Source organism: Tachysurus fulvidraco, chromosome 24 (assembly GCF_022655615.1).
Source record: "Tachysurus fulvidraco isolate hzauxx_2018 chromosome 24, HZAU_PFXX_2.0, whole genome shotgun sequence".
NCBI classification, from domain to species: Eukaryota; Metazoa; Chordata; class Actinopteri; order Siluriformes; family Bagridae; genus Tachysurus; species Tachysurus fulvidraco.
In genome coordinates this window covers 11,291,008-11,308,043 of record NC_062541.1, presented here as the reverse complement: position 1 = coordinate 11,308,043, position 17,036 = coordinate 11,291,008, and the positions used below count along the sequence as shown (strand labels likewise).

Sequence of the window (17,036 nt, the reverse complement as noted above, 5' to 3'; positions counted from 1 at the left end):
CTGGTGTTTAGACATGCCACCAAACCGAAGGTTAAAGAATGCTGTTTGTTGAGGCATTTTTGTATATAGCTGTGTTTATCTGACGCAAAACCTTCTTCTCTTTTTCTGTTTCCCCCTTATTTTAACCTTTCACTTCCCGGGCCATCTTGGGTTTGAGCCTCGCTCTCTCTTCACCTTTTCTCTGTTTATCAGAGAATGGGGATGTCACAGTGGAGCTTTATTTGAAGCTGTTAGCACCAGGTCTGATATGACACCAGATTACGCGTGGTCAGGGCTCAGAGGCACGGCCCGCGTCGCATCAGGAGCCCAGGACGACTGCGTGCGGACAGTCAAGACGTGACCCGACCTTTTGTGGGGTCAAACGGGTTGCTGCTTCAAGAAGACGCCTGTATGGTTAGCGCACGCAGAATTTAAGCTTGATCTGGACCCAGCATTTGCATCTTTGCTTATGTTGCATTACCTGTATTCCTGCTGTCTGTCAGTGAAGTGGTGCAGTCACACAGTGACAGCGATCTGACAGCTCCACAGCTGTGCTGGAGTCATTACTCAGTTTTTCATCAGCTGATCCTGAATCCACTCACTCACTTTTCACTTTCATTATCATGAACTCGGACTGTAATGTATGCAGAGCTATGACAGATGTGCCCCTCCTTCACACACCCTGGACAGTTGGTTGTTGACCTTTGGCCTCAGTTGGTCATTATACAATCATTCTCATCATTCTACATGACAGCTGGGAGTCACACGCCACAGCTCCTCTGGGAATGAAGGGCTGGAGGAAGTGTGTGTGTATATAGATGACACAGTGCTGTTAGATGGTTATATCTGTTGCTGTCTCTTTTCAAATGCCAGTGCGTTGGCCAAAACGAGTGCAGCTGTGATATAAGATAAGAACATGCACACACTTGTTTGTTTGCTCTTGTGTGTGTGTGTGTGTGTGTGTGTGTGTGTGTGTGTGTGTGTGTGTGTGTGTGTTTCTCAGCTTGTGGCTGAGCAGGCAGCTGTTGTTTGCAGGCTTTCTCAGCTGTCTCCGGTGGTGAGTAGATGGGCTGCAACTGGCCTCGCTCTGTACTTCCCCAGCAACCTCTCTCTCTCTCTCTCTCTCTCTCTCTCTCTCTCTCTCTCTCTCTCTCTCTCTCTCTCTCTCCTGTATCTAAATCACAGTGAGTTGTGCTCTTTTGCTGCTTTTTCCTTCCTTTGTTTTTCACCACATGCTTACTGACTCCTACATCACAGAATCTCCTCTTCCTCTTTACCCCACTCTCTCCCCCTTACTCATTTCCTTCTTCCTCTTTCCCCTTTATCACCTTTGCTTTGTATCACTTGATCACAGTACATTTGCTTTTTAGTCATTAGACAGAGTCTGAACTGACAAATAACAAGCAACAACAATTACCACCTGGAAGAGTACAGAATCTATAAAGATAAAGATACAGTAATAATCCTGGAACAGTAAAGATCCAGAGTCTTTAGGAATCAAACAGCGGGTCTGGAAATCGCAAGGCCCCAACCACCTCAAGGACACAGTAAACGTCCAGACACAGTAAAGCTTCACACTTTAAGGATCCAGGCACCTTCTGGATCCACCTTCATCTGTAATAAGGTACAGAAAAGAGCCAGACACTGGACAGATCTAGACACAGTAATGAACCAACCATAATAAGGATCGAGCAGCAGTTAGGTTCCACACACTTTAAAGGTGTAGACACTGTAAGGATCCAGACACGTGGTTGTAGGTATGGACAGTAGGGAGAGGCTTGTCCCCACATTGAGGAGCTGTGATGTTGAGCAGTGAGATCTAATGAATAGGCCACACATCCTCAAGTTGAGGACCTGAAGTGATGTGTGGCTGTGGAGGTCTGAGGTACCCCAGTGTAATGTTCAAGGATCCTTGAGGTATGGAATGCTAGGTCAAGAATTTGATTGCTGCTGCAAAAGGGAACCGTTATCATGAGCTCTGAATGCTAATCATGTGAGAGAGCTTGGGAAGGGAAGAGCAGCAGATATTGTGGTAAAGTCTAAACATGGTCAGGCAATGTCTTTTTTGTGTGAAGAAGCAATCAGGAGGGTCTGCCCTTTGATGTGATGTGATCAGGGAGGTGAAGACGGTCATCAACAATCACTCCAGGCTCCTGAGTGTTGGCAGGACTGGGGGCGGAGAGTGTGAGGGCCGACGAAATAAGATTCTGAATATTGGATCAATTCAGAATATTTCATTGTTTAACAGTGAAAAAAAGCCACATATCTTACATAACATCAAACATCAAAAAGACCCTATAAAATGGGAAAGGTTTTTCCTCACAGTAGACACAACAGTCTTGAGGCTTTATTTATTTAAAATTTAGAAGCTTTATGGAATTGAAGGACTTTTTATAGATGTTCTTATTGGATGCTGGAACCTTAAATCGTCCCCAACTGCTAAATTTAATACCAGTCCTACTGAGCACATTATCTTACTTCCATGGAAAAATGTTATATTGGTACACTTAACAATTTCCATGTCTGGGTTTTAAACAAAATATTAAGAGCTTCACAAAATAAAAGTGGGGTAATACAGTTCTTTTTAACATGAACTGCCAGGGGAATATCCTACTCATCTAGATAAAATAAAGATATTTCTGTGGACTTTAAAAATTGGGTAACATGGTTGCTGAATGGCAATTTACAAACTTTACTACACAATACTCTATACTCACAATACAAAAGATCTAACCCTGTAGAAACAAGAGTTAATGGCAAAAGAAGTTCAGCAAATGACAACAATAAAGACAACAAAAGAGTCCTGTAAGAATCTGTAAGATTTCGGAAAATACAAGCAGGAACAGTAGACATGCAGAATTTTAAAGAACTCAAAACAAAATTTAAAGAATACAGACACTGTAAAGATTCATAAAACTGAAGCTTCCAGAACCCGTACAGATCCATAATCTTTAAGGATCCAGAACCAGTGTAGATCTAAAAGCTTTAAGCTTCCAGATCCAGTACAGATCCATAACATTGAAGCTTCCAGAACCAGTACAGATCCATAACATTTTGAAGCTTACAGATCCAGTACAGATCCATAACATTTGAAGCTTCCAGATCCAGTACAGATCCATAACATTGAAGCTTCCAGAACCATCAGAGATGCATCATTCCTAAGGATCTATCCAAAATCTTTGTGGAACCTGAATCTGTGTGTAGCCATAAATTAGGGACCTATCGATGATGGACAGAAATCTGCAGAACTGTTCTAGTATATAAGTGTAGAATCAAGGAGGACTGCGAGAAACCTATACATCCAAGTAGATAATCGGTCCTAAACTAAAGTCCAGCTATTCCATAAAGGCAAATGAGTAATTGTTTATTTGCGTGATTATGTAACGCAGATCAGTGAGCGTTTGTGTTGTGAAAGCAGTGTGCAGTAGAGGGTTAAGTGGAAGTGTGTGAATGGTTCCAGTATTTTTAGCTGCATTTCTGACAGCTGGATCTTACAGCCCGCCATGTTGCTTCATAATTGCTTTGCTTACCAGTTGTGCTTTTCTGGATTATTTATTTAATGTTAATTTTTTTTGTTCATTTTGTATTTAAAGCACTCTTCTTTTCCAGGTGTACACACCATAGTGTCGAATGACGCGTTCACGTAGCGCAATACGCTGAACCCAACATCGTTTGTGGTCAGTGCACGTGTTCTCACTTTCCAGTGGATGGCACTGCATGTGAACATTCGCTTGCTGAATATAAATAAATATTAAAAAAACAAAGCTGAGAGCCACATTATTTCTGCTTCCTGCTTTTGTAAGCTGATAGATAAAGATGTCTTCCTCTTCCTATTAGTTTTCATTCCCATCCTTCATTATTCAGCTGTATGTATTCATAAAATTGTAGAATTGCGACTTAGGAATGCTGAAATCTCTGGAGTTATAAAGCAACGATCTCACGTTTCATTCACGTCGCTAAGACCAGCCCATCGAAATCTCTGTCATTTAGAAGGCACAGCCTGTGCACAACCTTCTGTTCTCTTTCTATTCACCATTTCTTCCCAGATTGTAAAGCCATACTGTACTTAAAACATATCCAGCTCATGGACTGTGCTTAAAATGGTTTCTCAAAGAAAGTCTTATTACTGTTGCATTTTGTAGTCACTAAGTAAATAATGTTTTTATAATCAACTCAGATGTGCTTGTAGGGAACTGAAATTCTAAATGAGAAATGTTTCCTTCAGAATCTCTACTGAGGAACACTACAAATATCAAACAGGCATCATTCAGTCCACCTCCGACTTTTGTGTTAAAAAGAGGTGGTGACCTTTTAAAAAGAAAAAACAAAAAATGGGAAATCACATTATTAGCCTGGACGAAGCCCTAATTTATAACGAGTGTGTTTACCATTACATATACAGCCCTGTGTGTGTTGTGTATCAGCTTACAGGCTCTATCCTCTAATCACTGCACAAATCAGTGTCTTTACGGCTCTTATATGCTCTTGTATATCAAATTGACTGCTTTACTAAGCACCATCATGTGTGTTGAGTGACTGGGACAAATCCAACCTCCCAGATACAGATGTGTGTTAGAGTAAAAAAAAACACACACACACACACACACACACACACACACACACACACACACACACACACACACACACACACACACACACACACCCTTCTGTTCCATCACGTGGCTGCAGGACAGAACTCCTGCATGTTTATTCTGTTTACTCTATCTGACACACTCAGCCCATCACTGTAACTGTGTCTCATGGCAAGGCTGAGCTTCTCTTTTCTCCACCCACCAAAACTACATATAAACAACAACTGGTCTAAAAGTATAACCAAAGCCTGATTTTTATCCTTAAATCCCCCAAACAATGAACAGAACTTCCACACTTAAACTTCCACAACTGTATTCCTTCTAATGAGCTGTCTAAACTGACTCTGTCTACCTGACTCTCTTTCTCTGACTCCCTTTCCCTCTGACTGTCTACCTGACTCGTTCTCTGACTCCCTTTCGTTCTGACTGTCTACCTGACTCTCTTTCCCTTTGACTCTTGTCTACCTGACTCTCTTTCCCTTTGACTCTTGTCTACCTGACGCTGTCTACCTGACTTTCTTTTCCCCTGACTCTCTGCCCAGTCATCACAGTAAAACAGTACTGAAAGGATTTATTTCCCCAACAACAGTGCTTTTATATCCTTTCAGGGTGTACAATAGCTATTAGTAGACTGTCAGTTACACTATTCGAGCATGTGTGACTGTGTGATATGAGTCACAACCCGAGCGCAGCCCAGGCCTGAGTGAGCAGCAGTGAGCACATATCCAGTCTGGTAGTCGGATAATGACTAACCTTTCCAGCTCAGCCCGAACAAATGGATCCAGTCAGTGATTCATCAACAGCAAGTACCTCTGGTTTACCCAGCCTAGTGCTGAGCTGAAGGAGTGTCCCACATGCAACTAGCTTGCTTTCTAAAGGAGGTGTTCGAGAACTGTTTTCCCTTTTGAATCTGATGCCAGAGCCGCAGCAGCGCTGCGCCTAGTGTACTAATTACCGTGTCTTATTTAATCTGGTTCTTACATGTGTTTTTGTTTTTCAGGATTTCGCCGAAATGAAGAGATGAAGGCGATGGAGGTTTTGCCTATTCTAAAGGAAAAAGTGGCCTTTTTATCAGGTATGTAGTTCAGGATTTGTCTGGGAGATGAAGTTAGCAATATGGACTTAAGAACAGACAGATACCTCAAAATCCAAACGAGTCCTGGGGATGCTTAACCTGAACAGCTCTTAGGTGTCGTTTTTGAAATATTATTTCTTAGTGTGCAAACCTTTTATTTTGATTAAACAACTGCATGTCTTCAGTCTTAAATAGTTGCTTGTCACACTGTAATAAAACCTTGCCCCAGTTCTAAATCAGGCTTGGATGTCGAGTCCCCCACATCAGATTATATGAAGATCCTCTAACGATAGACCAGAAAATGACTGCGTTCAGCTCACACCATCAGCAGGAATCAGGCTTGTGCAGAAAATGGAAAACTGTGAAGCATGAAATAGTTTCACGTTGTTGTAATGGCAAATAAATTCAAAGTATGTAAACAAAGAATTTTCTTTGTAATTGGAACCTTTAATTACAGTGAAGGGACATTTTACAGCTACAGCATGCAAAGTAAACCGGTATAATTTATTGATTTTTTTATATTTGTGGAGGAAACACATAAGGCTGTGACGGTTAGATGTCCACATACTTTTGGCCATGTAGTGCATCTGGAAGCTTCACCCTCTGTTTCTGTTCACACTGTCCATGTTTTGATGGAACAGCCATGATCATGATAGAGAGACTCTTTATTTTATTCTGCTTCCACAATTTAACAAACTGGATGTACTTTTAAACCCTGCATGCTTTGGTGATGTTTTGCCAAAGTCACCACTGTATTTGTGGCTGTTCTGTAAGTTTCACTTTAAGCTGCGTTCCTGGTGTCCCAGGTCTCAGACTCTGATTGTAATTGAAAAACTCTGGAGATTTTCTTTGGCACTAGAATTGAATGGGCTGCAGGTGAACACCTTCTTGTAAGCAGAGTAAATTCTGGTCTCATTAGAAATACTAGAACCTCGTCTTTGACATGAATCCATATTTGTTCTCATTTTGCAACCATATGAATCATAAGACAAGGTGAGACCCATCTGACCATCCGAAAGTAAAGAACCGAATGAAATCTTTTCATACTTCTGAATAGCTTCATTTATTACAATCCCCTTCCTCTTTTCTGTCACATGCGTCACACACTTCCACTTCCACACAGCAGAGATAGCGACGCCTCTGGTTTATAACCATAGCATTTCCTACGTCTGATTGTTTGCTGCGGCAATACATAGACACCTGAGACACTTTTGTCTTTTTGGTTAAAATTTGACAGTAAATTCCCTGAAAGGAAAAAGACGCAGGATGCAAAAGATGCCCCTCATAATTCACAAACTGCTGTATCATGAGCTAATAGAAAACAAGAAGGTGGGCCTCTCTGAGGAGGAGAAATTCCTTTCCCACTTCTCCCTGATCACATCAGCTACTGATCCTGCAGTGTAAGAAGTGAAAGGCAGGCATGTGGTTTCACTTCAGGATTCTGAGATACCTTTTGAACTTAGGCAGGATGAAAAACAAGGACAGAACAAGCACCTGAGCAGCCTGTGTGGAGAAAATGGCTGAATCCTTTTGATAATGTAGAGACTAAGGTGACAGGAGCATGTCACGGTAGAAACATGGGAGGAAAAGGACGATTGATTGTCCATGATTACCCCAAGGTTGCAAGCAGTGGCCAAAGGAGAGATGCATTACGATATGTTCACCAGGCATGCTGAGATCGGGGTATATGAGGAAGGAGATGATAAGTTGAGTGTCATCAGCATAGCAGTGGTAAGAGAACCCACGTGAGGATATAAGAGTAGATTTGCCAAGAGTGTGGGAATAGGGGGCGAAAGGGAGAGGACCAAGTACTGAGCCTTGTGGGACACCAGTGGAGCGTCTTCATGAAGCAGATGTCATTCCCTGTTAACTGATATGATCGACCATTCGGGTAGGAAGCAAACTATACCAATGCTGCTCCACAAATTCCAAGACTCCTAAGGGTGGACAAGCGAGTCTTGAATATTGACAGCTGACTTAAACACAGCAAGCATCAGTTGCATCATCTTCAGGTGAACACAAGTAAACACAGATCATGCCAGGGGCTGGAGTGATGCTCGCTTTCAGCCTGGGAGTTACATGATGCAGAACAGCACACTCCATTACTGGCCCACTGGGATTTTTCCAAGCCTCTCGATTACCACTATTGCGTTGGCATTCATTTATTCAGGCAGCATGATGTAATGTCTCGGCTCGAGTCGAAGCCATTACACAAGCAGTTTGCCCTTCTCTCCAAACTCCTGGCTTTTGATAAAAGACTGTTCTTTAAATCAACACGTCAATAGTAGTAATGAAATATATATATAATAAATTCTACAGACTCCATCATTACAGTCCCAATGCAGCAGTGTTCAGTAAGAGTTCTTACAGCGTTCCTGCTGTGGACAAGCTAAATGATGCTGTGAATGAGGAGAAATGCGAGCACAGCATTCTAAATCTATGCCATATTACAGCACTTACAGGCCAATGCTTTATTGCGCTTTTGGCAAGAGTTTACATCATCCACTCAACTAAACTGCAGGTACATTCAATATTATTCCTTCATTCACTATTTATATGAGAGTGAATATGCTATTGATACATTCGCCCGCATGCTGTTTCATGAATCTCCAGGTTTTAGTACAAATTGCAGAGCCATTAAGATTTATTCTTATTTACACTCCACTCATTTATTCAATGTCTGCTCCATTTAAACCAGAATATTTGACCAGACCGCACTAAGCCCACGGTCGTGATGATAAGATCCAGGTATCTGCTAAAACATCATGTTTGCAGTATGAACATTTTAGGGTCATTCTTCATATTATTAAATATACATATTTCTGCATTGGAAAGGAGCAAAACGTAAAAGAATGGAAAAACCTGGAAATTGTTGCTAATAATAGTGCTCTTTTAGTATTGTCTTGTTTCTTCATTTTCTTTTCTTTTCTTTTCTTTTCTTTTTTCTTTTGCCCAAATGTCCTCTATACCGACCACAAACGACTGAAGAATAAGCATGAACTAATTGTGTACATTAGAATTTCTATGTACAATCCTGCATTCATGCTACCAACCTGCCAAGTCACTCCCTGATCCTGGAAATCTCTAGTTTCTTCCTGCTTGGAGAATTATGAGTTCTAGCCTTTTTTCGACCGCTGCCTTAGTCACAGCACCTGTGGGAGTGCAGTCAGGAAGATATCGTGTGGGATTTGCCTTGTGCATCTTTGCTCAGCTTTGTCGGACGGCTGAAAATACAGAATGTTGCTGTGTTTTGATAGTAAGTGACGGTGCGTGTTCAAACTAGCAACTAGCTGCTCAAGTTGGACAGAAAAGCAGCACTGAGAACTCTGCTCTGATTTCTGAATATTACATTTCAATCATCTTTTGTGTGCCGATGTGAAGCTCGTGAAGCCATGGGTGGTGTCAGCACTGAGAGAAACTCCAGACAACATTTAATCCTTCCGAGTTGATCTTTATTCCACACACACACGCACACGCACACAGACAGACAGACCGACTTGTCCTGTTAGGTCGGGTAAAACGAGCGACGAAGAAACACCGCCATGTTCAGCTCGTGTATCTAGCTAGTCTCTGAAATGCCTCATAGGCACACAACACAAAGAACACACAGCCAGCCTGATGTGACCTTCTAACTTTGAATAGCAGCAGCTTTTGTTAACATCTCACAGGCTTGAGGATGGAAGGGATTATTTGCTTTAGCTTCACTGCAGGGCTCCAATCAAGAAAAACGAGAAATGTCTCTGGTGTCTGCTCACACTCGAGGTTTACGCGACTAACTGATATCAAGCACAGACAGGACGCAGCGTGAGCAGCGTTTCCATGGAGATGTGAGACTGTCAGGTGTGTATCAGCTGATGCCACGAAGAGAAAAAAACTGGTCCTGGAACATGATTAGATCTGCTAAAGAACACTACTGTTATTGAAAAGTAACTCCCATGACCCATATGGTTCGGTTAATAGACAGCATTTAAATATATCTGTCTTTTTGTATGTTCTTTATGCCAGTTGATAAGACTGTGGCTCTAATTACAGTTTACAGCCAGATAAATAGCTTCACTGGGATATCCAGGCAGGTCTGATTTGTCGAGTTAGTACACCACACTGAGCCCTTGCGCTGACTACGGGGTGTTTTAAAGGCAGGAAAGAAGAAGGAACGGCAGAAGAAGGGATTCATGCCTAGAAAAAGCCCAAATCCCTCTCTTCATCTCTATCCTGACATTTATCAGTGGTTGTTATTTAAATGGATGCAGTTGTTGGTTTACAAAGATTCTGTCTGTCTGTCTGTCTGTCTGTCTGTCTGTCTGTCTGTCTGTCTGTCTGTCTGTCTGTCTGTCTGTCTGTGTATATAGACACACACACACACACACACACGTATGTATGTATGTATATGTATGTATGTTAGATAAATATAAGAACAGATACATTTGTTTATCATCGCTCTGCAGCAGTCAGAGTCAAGGGCAAGACAATAGAAATAACATTTGATGCAATCATGCAGATCATTTCCACCGTCTAGTATTTTCATCTTCAGATTTAGCACAAAGTAACTTTGTTGATCTGCTTTATTTTTTTGATCATTTACAGCACTGCTAAATTCTCCCTTCTCTTTGTGAAAATGATTCATTTTCTACACTAGCTGCAAGACACAGATTTAGATTAATGCAATCTTTCTAGTGTTATTGTTTCTATAGTAACAGCTGACACACAGCATATTCTAAACAGCAAATATTTCTGCATTCACACACAATATAGAGTGTATTACACAACAACACTGGTTCGGGCTGAACAGCTTACACTTAATGCATTTTTATGCAGAACACTTTACATAATAATAATGATCATGTTTTCCAGCCATGTCTTATTTTAACAAGCAATTTTATATATTTTTTAAATATTTTTTCTGCATGAAAATCATCATGCTGGAGCTTCACACACTTTACACGAAGAGGCCGACCTCCTCTCCCCCGATCGATTTTTAATTAAAAACTAGTCGTTTGAGGAAAGAGTTTCATTTTAAGTAAATACCGACTCCTTTTTAAAAATAATTTTGGATTTCGCACGAAAATAATCCATGGTCCACTGTGCACACCTGTTCAGTCTAGTCTGCTCACACTGCTGATGTTTACTGTACAACACTATGTAACTGTTAACACTGATGAATTGTTCATCTCGGATACATGCGTGTATTTTCTGCTAAATATCTAACCTGCCGGCCATTACGCCTTTTCTGTAGGAACTTTAACGCCAGAGAACAGCAGCACACCTCCAAATACACAAAAAAGGTCCGTCTCTTTTCTTTTATTAAAAACAGCACTCTGGGACGAGTGATGGGCGTAAAAGGTGTTTTGAACTTTCAGATATTAACAGATATTAACCCTGGAAGCCCTGCCTCTTTGTTCCTATTTAGTCTCGTCAGGTCTGAAAATAATCAGCAAAAGTGTGTACAACGGACTTGTTTGTTTTCAGCAATTAATATGCAAATATTCTAAAGAGTGAACAGCCCGGTGATGCAGTCAGATGGGCATCAGCCAAACACAGTCATGGAGAAACTCACACACATCACTAGTCACCATGTCACCAATCTGTTTCCTTTACAGCATCTTTCTTGATCCTGTAAAATTTCTAACTTTGCTGAAGAATATAGCTTTTTGTTAAGCTTTATTATAGACACTACACACACACTAACAATCCCTCTTTTTTCCCACCAGGTGGCAGAGACAAGCGCGGTGGTCCTGTTTTAACATTCCCGTCACGCACCAATCATGACCGAATACGACAGGAGGACCTGCGCAGGCTAATTGCATATCTCGCTGGTATCCCCAGGTACACACACACACACACACACACACACACACACACACCAGAGTCACTCTTTGCGTACGTGTGTATGGTGTGTGTGTGTGTGTGTGTGTGTGTGTGTGTGTGTGTGTGTGTGTATGTGTGTGTGGGGTGTATGTGTGTATGTGGTGTGTTGGGGCACTCAGTACAGAGGTAACACAGTTGTGTGTGAAGTGATGTAGTAATATGGCCTGTCTACAGGCCATGAGCAGGAGATTGCCTCCACACTGGTGTGTAATGATACTGTGCAGTGTTTTACTTTAATTAAACAGGTGATTAGGGATGTGTCTTTATGGAGAAGCAGTCACCCCCATTACCTCTAGAAATTGCTGTATTCTGCTGTCATTAGTCAGAGTATATAAGGTGTAATTAGTAGAATTACATCAATCAAAGCCTTGTTTGGAGCTCAGTTGTCATCTGTTGTAGCTCTCTTACATTAACATTGTGAGAGAGAATTAAACTATCAAACCTTTTTCTCTCTTGATGTAGGAAAAGAGCTCTGACTTATTAATGTGCAGCCTTTATTACATACTTATTTTTTTCCATCTACTGTTTATTTCCTGATATTATTTAGCTAAACGTATAGCACAGTAATACAATAGGTAGCAATCCAACCTCAGAGCATCATGGTCCCTTGTTCGGTTATGAGTTTGGTGTAGTGTAAGTGCAGGGACTTCCATTTGATGAGTGTGTGTGTGTGTGTGTGCGTCTGTGTGTGTCTGTCTGTCTGTGTGTGTGTCTGTGTGTGTGTCTGTGTGTGTGTCTGTGTTTGTCTGTCTGTGTGTGTGAGTGGATCTGTCTGTCTGTCAGTCTGTGCGCGTGCCCTTGAGTGTGTATCCCTGACAGCCAGTGCTCCAGGGATTGCCTCCGGATCCACTGCAGCCCAGACCAGGATGGAACTCGATTATGTTCCACTCTGTGTGCTGAGTATATAGTGTAAATAGAAAGCTATTGTGGGATTGTTTGTTTGTCTGTCTGTCTGTCTGTCTATCTATCTATCTATCTATCCATCTATCTATCCATCTATCTTTGAGTTGAAATATTCTACTGTTTAAGGTGGAATGGAAAGCAGAGTAAAATGCTAGACTCATTAAAATGCTAATGTGATCTTTAGACAATTTTGATAGCACAAATACCTACAGCAGCAACATTCTCTGGTCTTCAGTTATCAGTGGTGTTTGTGTTTTGTCATTGATCCATTAGCACTGTTACTTCTGATGGAAGAGTGTAACACCTGAGAGAGAGAGAGAGGAACTTACACTGACAAGCATAAAAATAAAGATGGAGAGAGAGAGAGAGAGAGAGAGAGAGAGAGAGAGAGAGAGAGAGAGAGCTAGCTAGCATGTGCAGGAGCGTGGGCCAGACACTGAAAAACCTGCAGCGCTCCAGCTTTTGCCAACAGACCTTCCTCCTCCTCCACATCATCGCTTTCTCTTCTCAGCTCCATTCCCTGCACCCACACAGTCACACCAGAGTGAGAGGGAGAGAGAGAATCTGAGCTAATCCTATCAGCAGAGAGAGAAAGAGAGAGCGAGCTGAAGAGTGACAGAGAGCAAACGCAGAAAGAAGTGGGGAGGGTGAGTGAGGGAGCATGTGGGTGGGTGGGGGTGAGAGAGAGAGAGCGAGAGGAGAGCGAGTGCATGAAGAAAACGGTGTCGCAGTTGCACTGGCTGCATGTGTGTCTACTGATGGTGTGGATGCAGGCAGCTAGGCTCGGCATCTCTGCTCGCTCGCTGCGTGTGGAGATTGACAGGACGATGATGTGCTAGCTGGCGAGAGCGAAGTAGACCTGCAGTAATAGAGACACAGCGAATGACAGACAGATTTTATTGAAGGTTTTTCCAGCTGTTTATTTCACTGATGTTTATGGGTAGCATTCCGGAGCTTTATGTTACTGGTAAGCAATGGATTGTTTTATACATACATACATCTCTCTCTCTCTCTCTCTCTCTCTCTCTCTCTCTCTTGATTCTCTCTCCTGCTGTGTTTTCTGTTCTTCTAGCTTCTGAGATGATGGAGGATGCTGGAAGGGTTATGTAATGCAAGCACTGATCTCTCTCTCTCTCTCTCTCTCTCTCTCTCTCTCTCTCTCTCTCTCTCTCTCTCTCTCTCACACACACACACACACTCTCTCTTGCTGTCTCTCTTTTCCTTTAGTGAGGATGTGTGTAAACATGGCTTCACAGTTATCGTGGACATGCGTGGCTCAAAATGGGACTCCATCAAGCCGTTGCTGAAGATCCTACAAGAGTCGTTCCCATGCTGCATCCACGTCGCGCTCATCATTAAACCAGACAACTTCTGGCAGAAACAGAGGACCAACTTTGGCAGCTCCAAATTCGAGTTTGAGGTACGAGTCTGTAATGTGCGGTCTCTCAGAAGAGCAATGCACTTTGCTCCTTCTGGGGTTTCATCTCTGGAATTGTGTAGCAGGACAGTGCTGTGTTTCATTCTCCTTTTTATTATCCTTAGATTACTCTGGTCAGACATACAACCAGAGAATCAGTTATTTTGAAGTAAAATAATATTTCTATTTGTGTTTCTGAAGTGTCTACTTTACATTGATGTGATTAAATAATTTTATGTCTCTGCTGTACTGTAGAGTTGTGTGTGTGTGTTTGTGTGTGAAAGTGAGGGAGCGAGATTATAGTGTGTTATTCTAGTGAGCTCCTTGTTGTGTGTGTGTGTGTGTGCGTGTGTGTGTGTGCGTGCACGCACAGTACTCTGGTTGCTGTGGTGTAGTGGCATATGTATGTTTGTGTGTTATGTACCTAATATCTGGTTGCTGTTTAATAGTGATGTAGTAATGTGTGTTGTGTGATGATGTACACACTGTATAGTAGTCAGGCTGCAGTGTGTGTTGTGGTGATGTACACACTGTATAATAGTCAGGCTGCAGTGTGTGTTGTGTGGTGATGTACACACTGTATAATAGTCAGGCTGCAGTGTGTGTTGTGTGGTGATGTACACACTGTATAGTAGTCAGGCTGCAGTGTGTGTTGTGTGGTGATGTACACACTGTATAGTAGTCAGGCTACAGTGTGTGTTGTGTGGTGATGTACACACTGTATAGTAGTCAGGCTGCAGTGTGTGTTGTGTGGTGATGTACACACTGTATAGTAGTCAGGCTGCAGTGTGTGTTGTGGTGATGTACACACTGTATAGTAGTCAGGCTGCAGTGTGTGTTGTGTGGTGATGTACACACTGTATAGTAGTCAGGCTGCAGTGTGTGTTGTGTGGTGATGTACACACTGTATAGTAGTCAGGCTGCAGTGTGTGTTGTGTGGTGATGTACACACTGTATAGTAGTCAGGCTGCAGTGTGTGTTGTGTGGTGATGTACACACTGTATAGTAGTCAGGCTGCAGTGTGTGTTGTGTGGTGATGTACACACTGTATAGTAGTCAGGCTGCAGTGTGTGTTGTGTGGTGATGTACACACTGTATAGTAGTCAGGCTGCAGTGTGTGTTGTGTGGTGATGTACACACTGTATAGTAGTCAGGCTGCAGTGTGTGTTGTGTGGTGATGTACACACTGTATAGTAGTCAGGCTGCAGTGTGTGTTGTGGTGTGATGTACACACTGTATACTAGTCAGTAGTCATTTCTTTATTGTACAGTGTACTGTATGTAAAAAGGGCAATGGAGTAACACTAAAATCTGCTTTGCTGTAACTGAGTGCAGGTAAAAAAACAGTGTGTGTTTATGATGTGAAACGAATTTGTGCAGGATTTGATTTGAATAATAGCACTGGGCTGTATTTAATTTAACCCAAGATAAGAGCCAAACAGCTCACTGTTGCCTTTTCACACAGCCGTGATGAAGCCCACTCGCTTTTGTCAGTCCATCTGCTCTCTGTCTCTCCATCTCTCTGTCTCTCTCTATGTGGCTCTGCAGAACAGCCCGCGCTTTAACTTTCCCAAATGGCTCAGAATAGACATCTGTGTGCATGGAAATGAAATGAAAGTTAGACTGATTGGACACACTCGTCTCTCATCTACTAACATGTTTAGAGGAAGCAGCGCTTCACCAAAGTAAAACAGATTAGCTTCAGTATTCAGGTTTTACACTCACAAGCCTTTGTTTTCATGGGAATTTTTTTAAAGCAAAAAATAAGCTTTTTATTTTACAGCTATGTGCTTTAAATACATTATGCAAGTATTGTTTTAGATTTACTGCTCAGCACAAATGCTTTTAACAAAATATTACGGTACTATCTAGATGACTGAGACACAATCGATCAACATTTTTTTCTTTATACACACTAAGCACTACTGTACATTTCACAATAATATTTTAGTCCCATTATAAGTCCCAAACATTTGCCTGTTGATTATAGTTAGCGTGTGCAGTGCTCTAGCCTGAGGCTTCACAGCCTGCTCGAGACAGCACCTGTGTGTGTCTAGCTAGTCTGGACCTTAAGTGGCCGAGTTCAATTAGATTTATGACTTCTGTTATAAATAACTGTCCCACCTTCCTGGTCATTAACTCGGTCTGTAACACACAGCTGCGACACATAGGACATGGCGTATTAAGCTGCTACTGTGTGGGTTCTTTTTGTTTTTTCCTTTTAGCGTTCCATAATTCTGTCCTGATGATCACTTTTTATCTCTATGTATTCTATGTGTTCCTTTTCTCTTCACTATGCCCATATTTACTTTTCTCAGACCACCATGGTGTCGCTGGAGGGTTTGTCCAAGGTAGTGGATCCTTCCCAACTCACACCCGACTTTGACGGTAGCCTGGATTATAACCACGAGGAGTGGATCGAGATCCGGGTGGCATTTGAGGAGTTTACGGGCAATGCGAGACACTTGTTGGCACGCCTTGAGGAGATGCAAGCCACTGTCACGCGCAAGGACCTCCCCCAGGAGCTAGAAGGTGCAAGGCGCATGATTGATGAACACGCAGCTCTTAAGAAAAAGGTAATGAAGGCGCCCGTGGAGGAGGTGGACGCAGAGGGCCAGCGGCTGCTGCAGCGCATCCAAAGCAGCGAGAGCTACGCCAACCGGGCTGTACCGACTGTGCCCGGTCAGAGAGAGGCTCAGAGTCAGAGCCAGCCCAATGCCGACACCCAGGGACTGGTGCCACGTGTCTCAGCCTTGCTCGAGCAGTTGCACAGCACACGGCACAATCTGCACCAGGCCTGGCACGTGCGCAAGCTACAGCTCGACCAGTGCTTCCAGCTGCGGCTCTTTGAGCAGGACGCAGAGAAGGTGAGGCATATACCGAAGCTGAGGTGATGAATCCTGTAACACACTGGTTTATAATTAGTGCATAATTATAATGCAGTGTTTGTGGAGGTGCCATGCTTGTGTTTCTGCACGGCTGGATCTCTAGCAGGATGTAGTTTAATTTAAAGGTGTTGCATTTGAACTCCTACAGCATGTGCAAAGCAGGAATATTTCTAGGATCGAGGCCAAAATCCTTATCTTTATTTGCCATCTTGTGTAGTGTTGCTTTTTTATGCTCCATCATTAATAGAGCATCGGGAATGATGCAAGTAGTGGGTGGAGGATTTCACATGTTGCTAAGACACCGGGAATTTTTTTTCT

At 42.4% G+C, this 17,036-nt stretch overlaps 1 protein-coding gene across 3 annotated transcripts in view; it reads left to right on the top strand.

Annotated features, from left to right (window-relative positions):
* The window catches only part of trioa (trio Rho guanine nucleotide exchange factor a), an 88,135-nt gene that overhangs the window by 31,321 nt on the left and 39,778 nt on the right, over positions 1 to 17,036 (top strand). For all 3 annotated transcript variants that reach the window (XM_027176044.2, XM_027176043.2, XM_047807649.1), the window contains exons 3-6: positions 5,572 to 5,646; positions 11,355 to 11,469; positions 13,642 to 13,834; positions 16,149 to 16,697. In XM_027176044.2, coding sequence (XP_027031845.2) covers positions 5,572 to 5,646; positions 11,355 to 11,469; positions 13,642 to 13,834; positions 16,149 to 16,697 — 932 coding nt within the window. The remainder of the gene's footprint in view (positions 1 to 5,571; positions 5,647 to 11,354; positions 11,470 to 13,641; positions 13,835 to 16,148; positions 16,698 to 17,036) is intronic.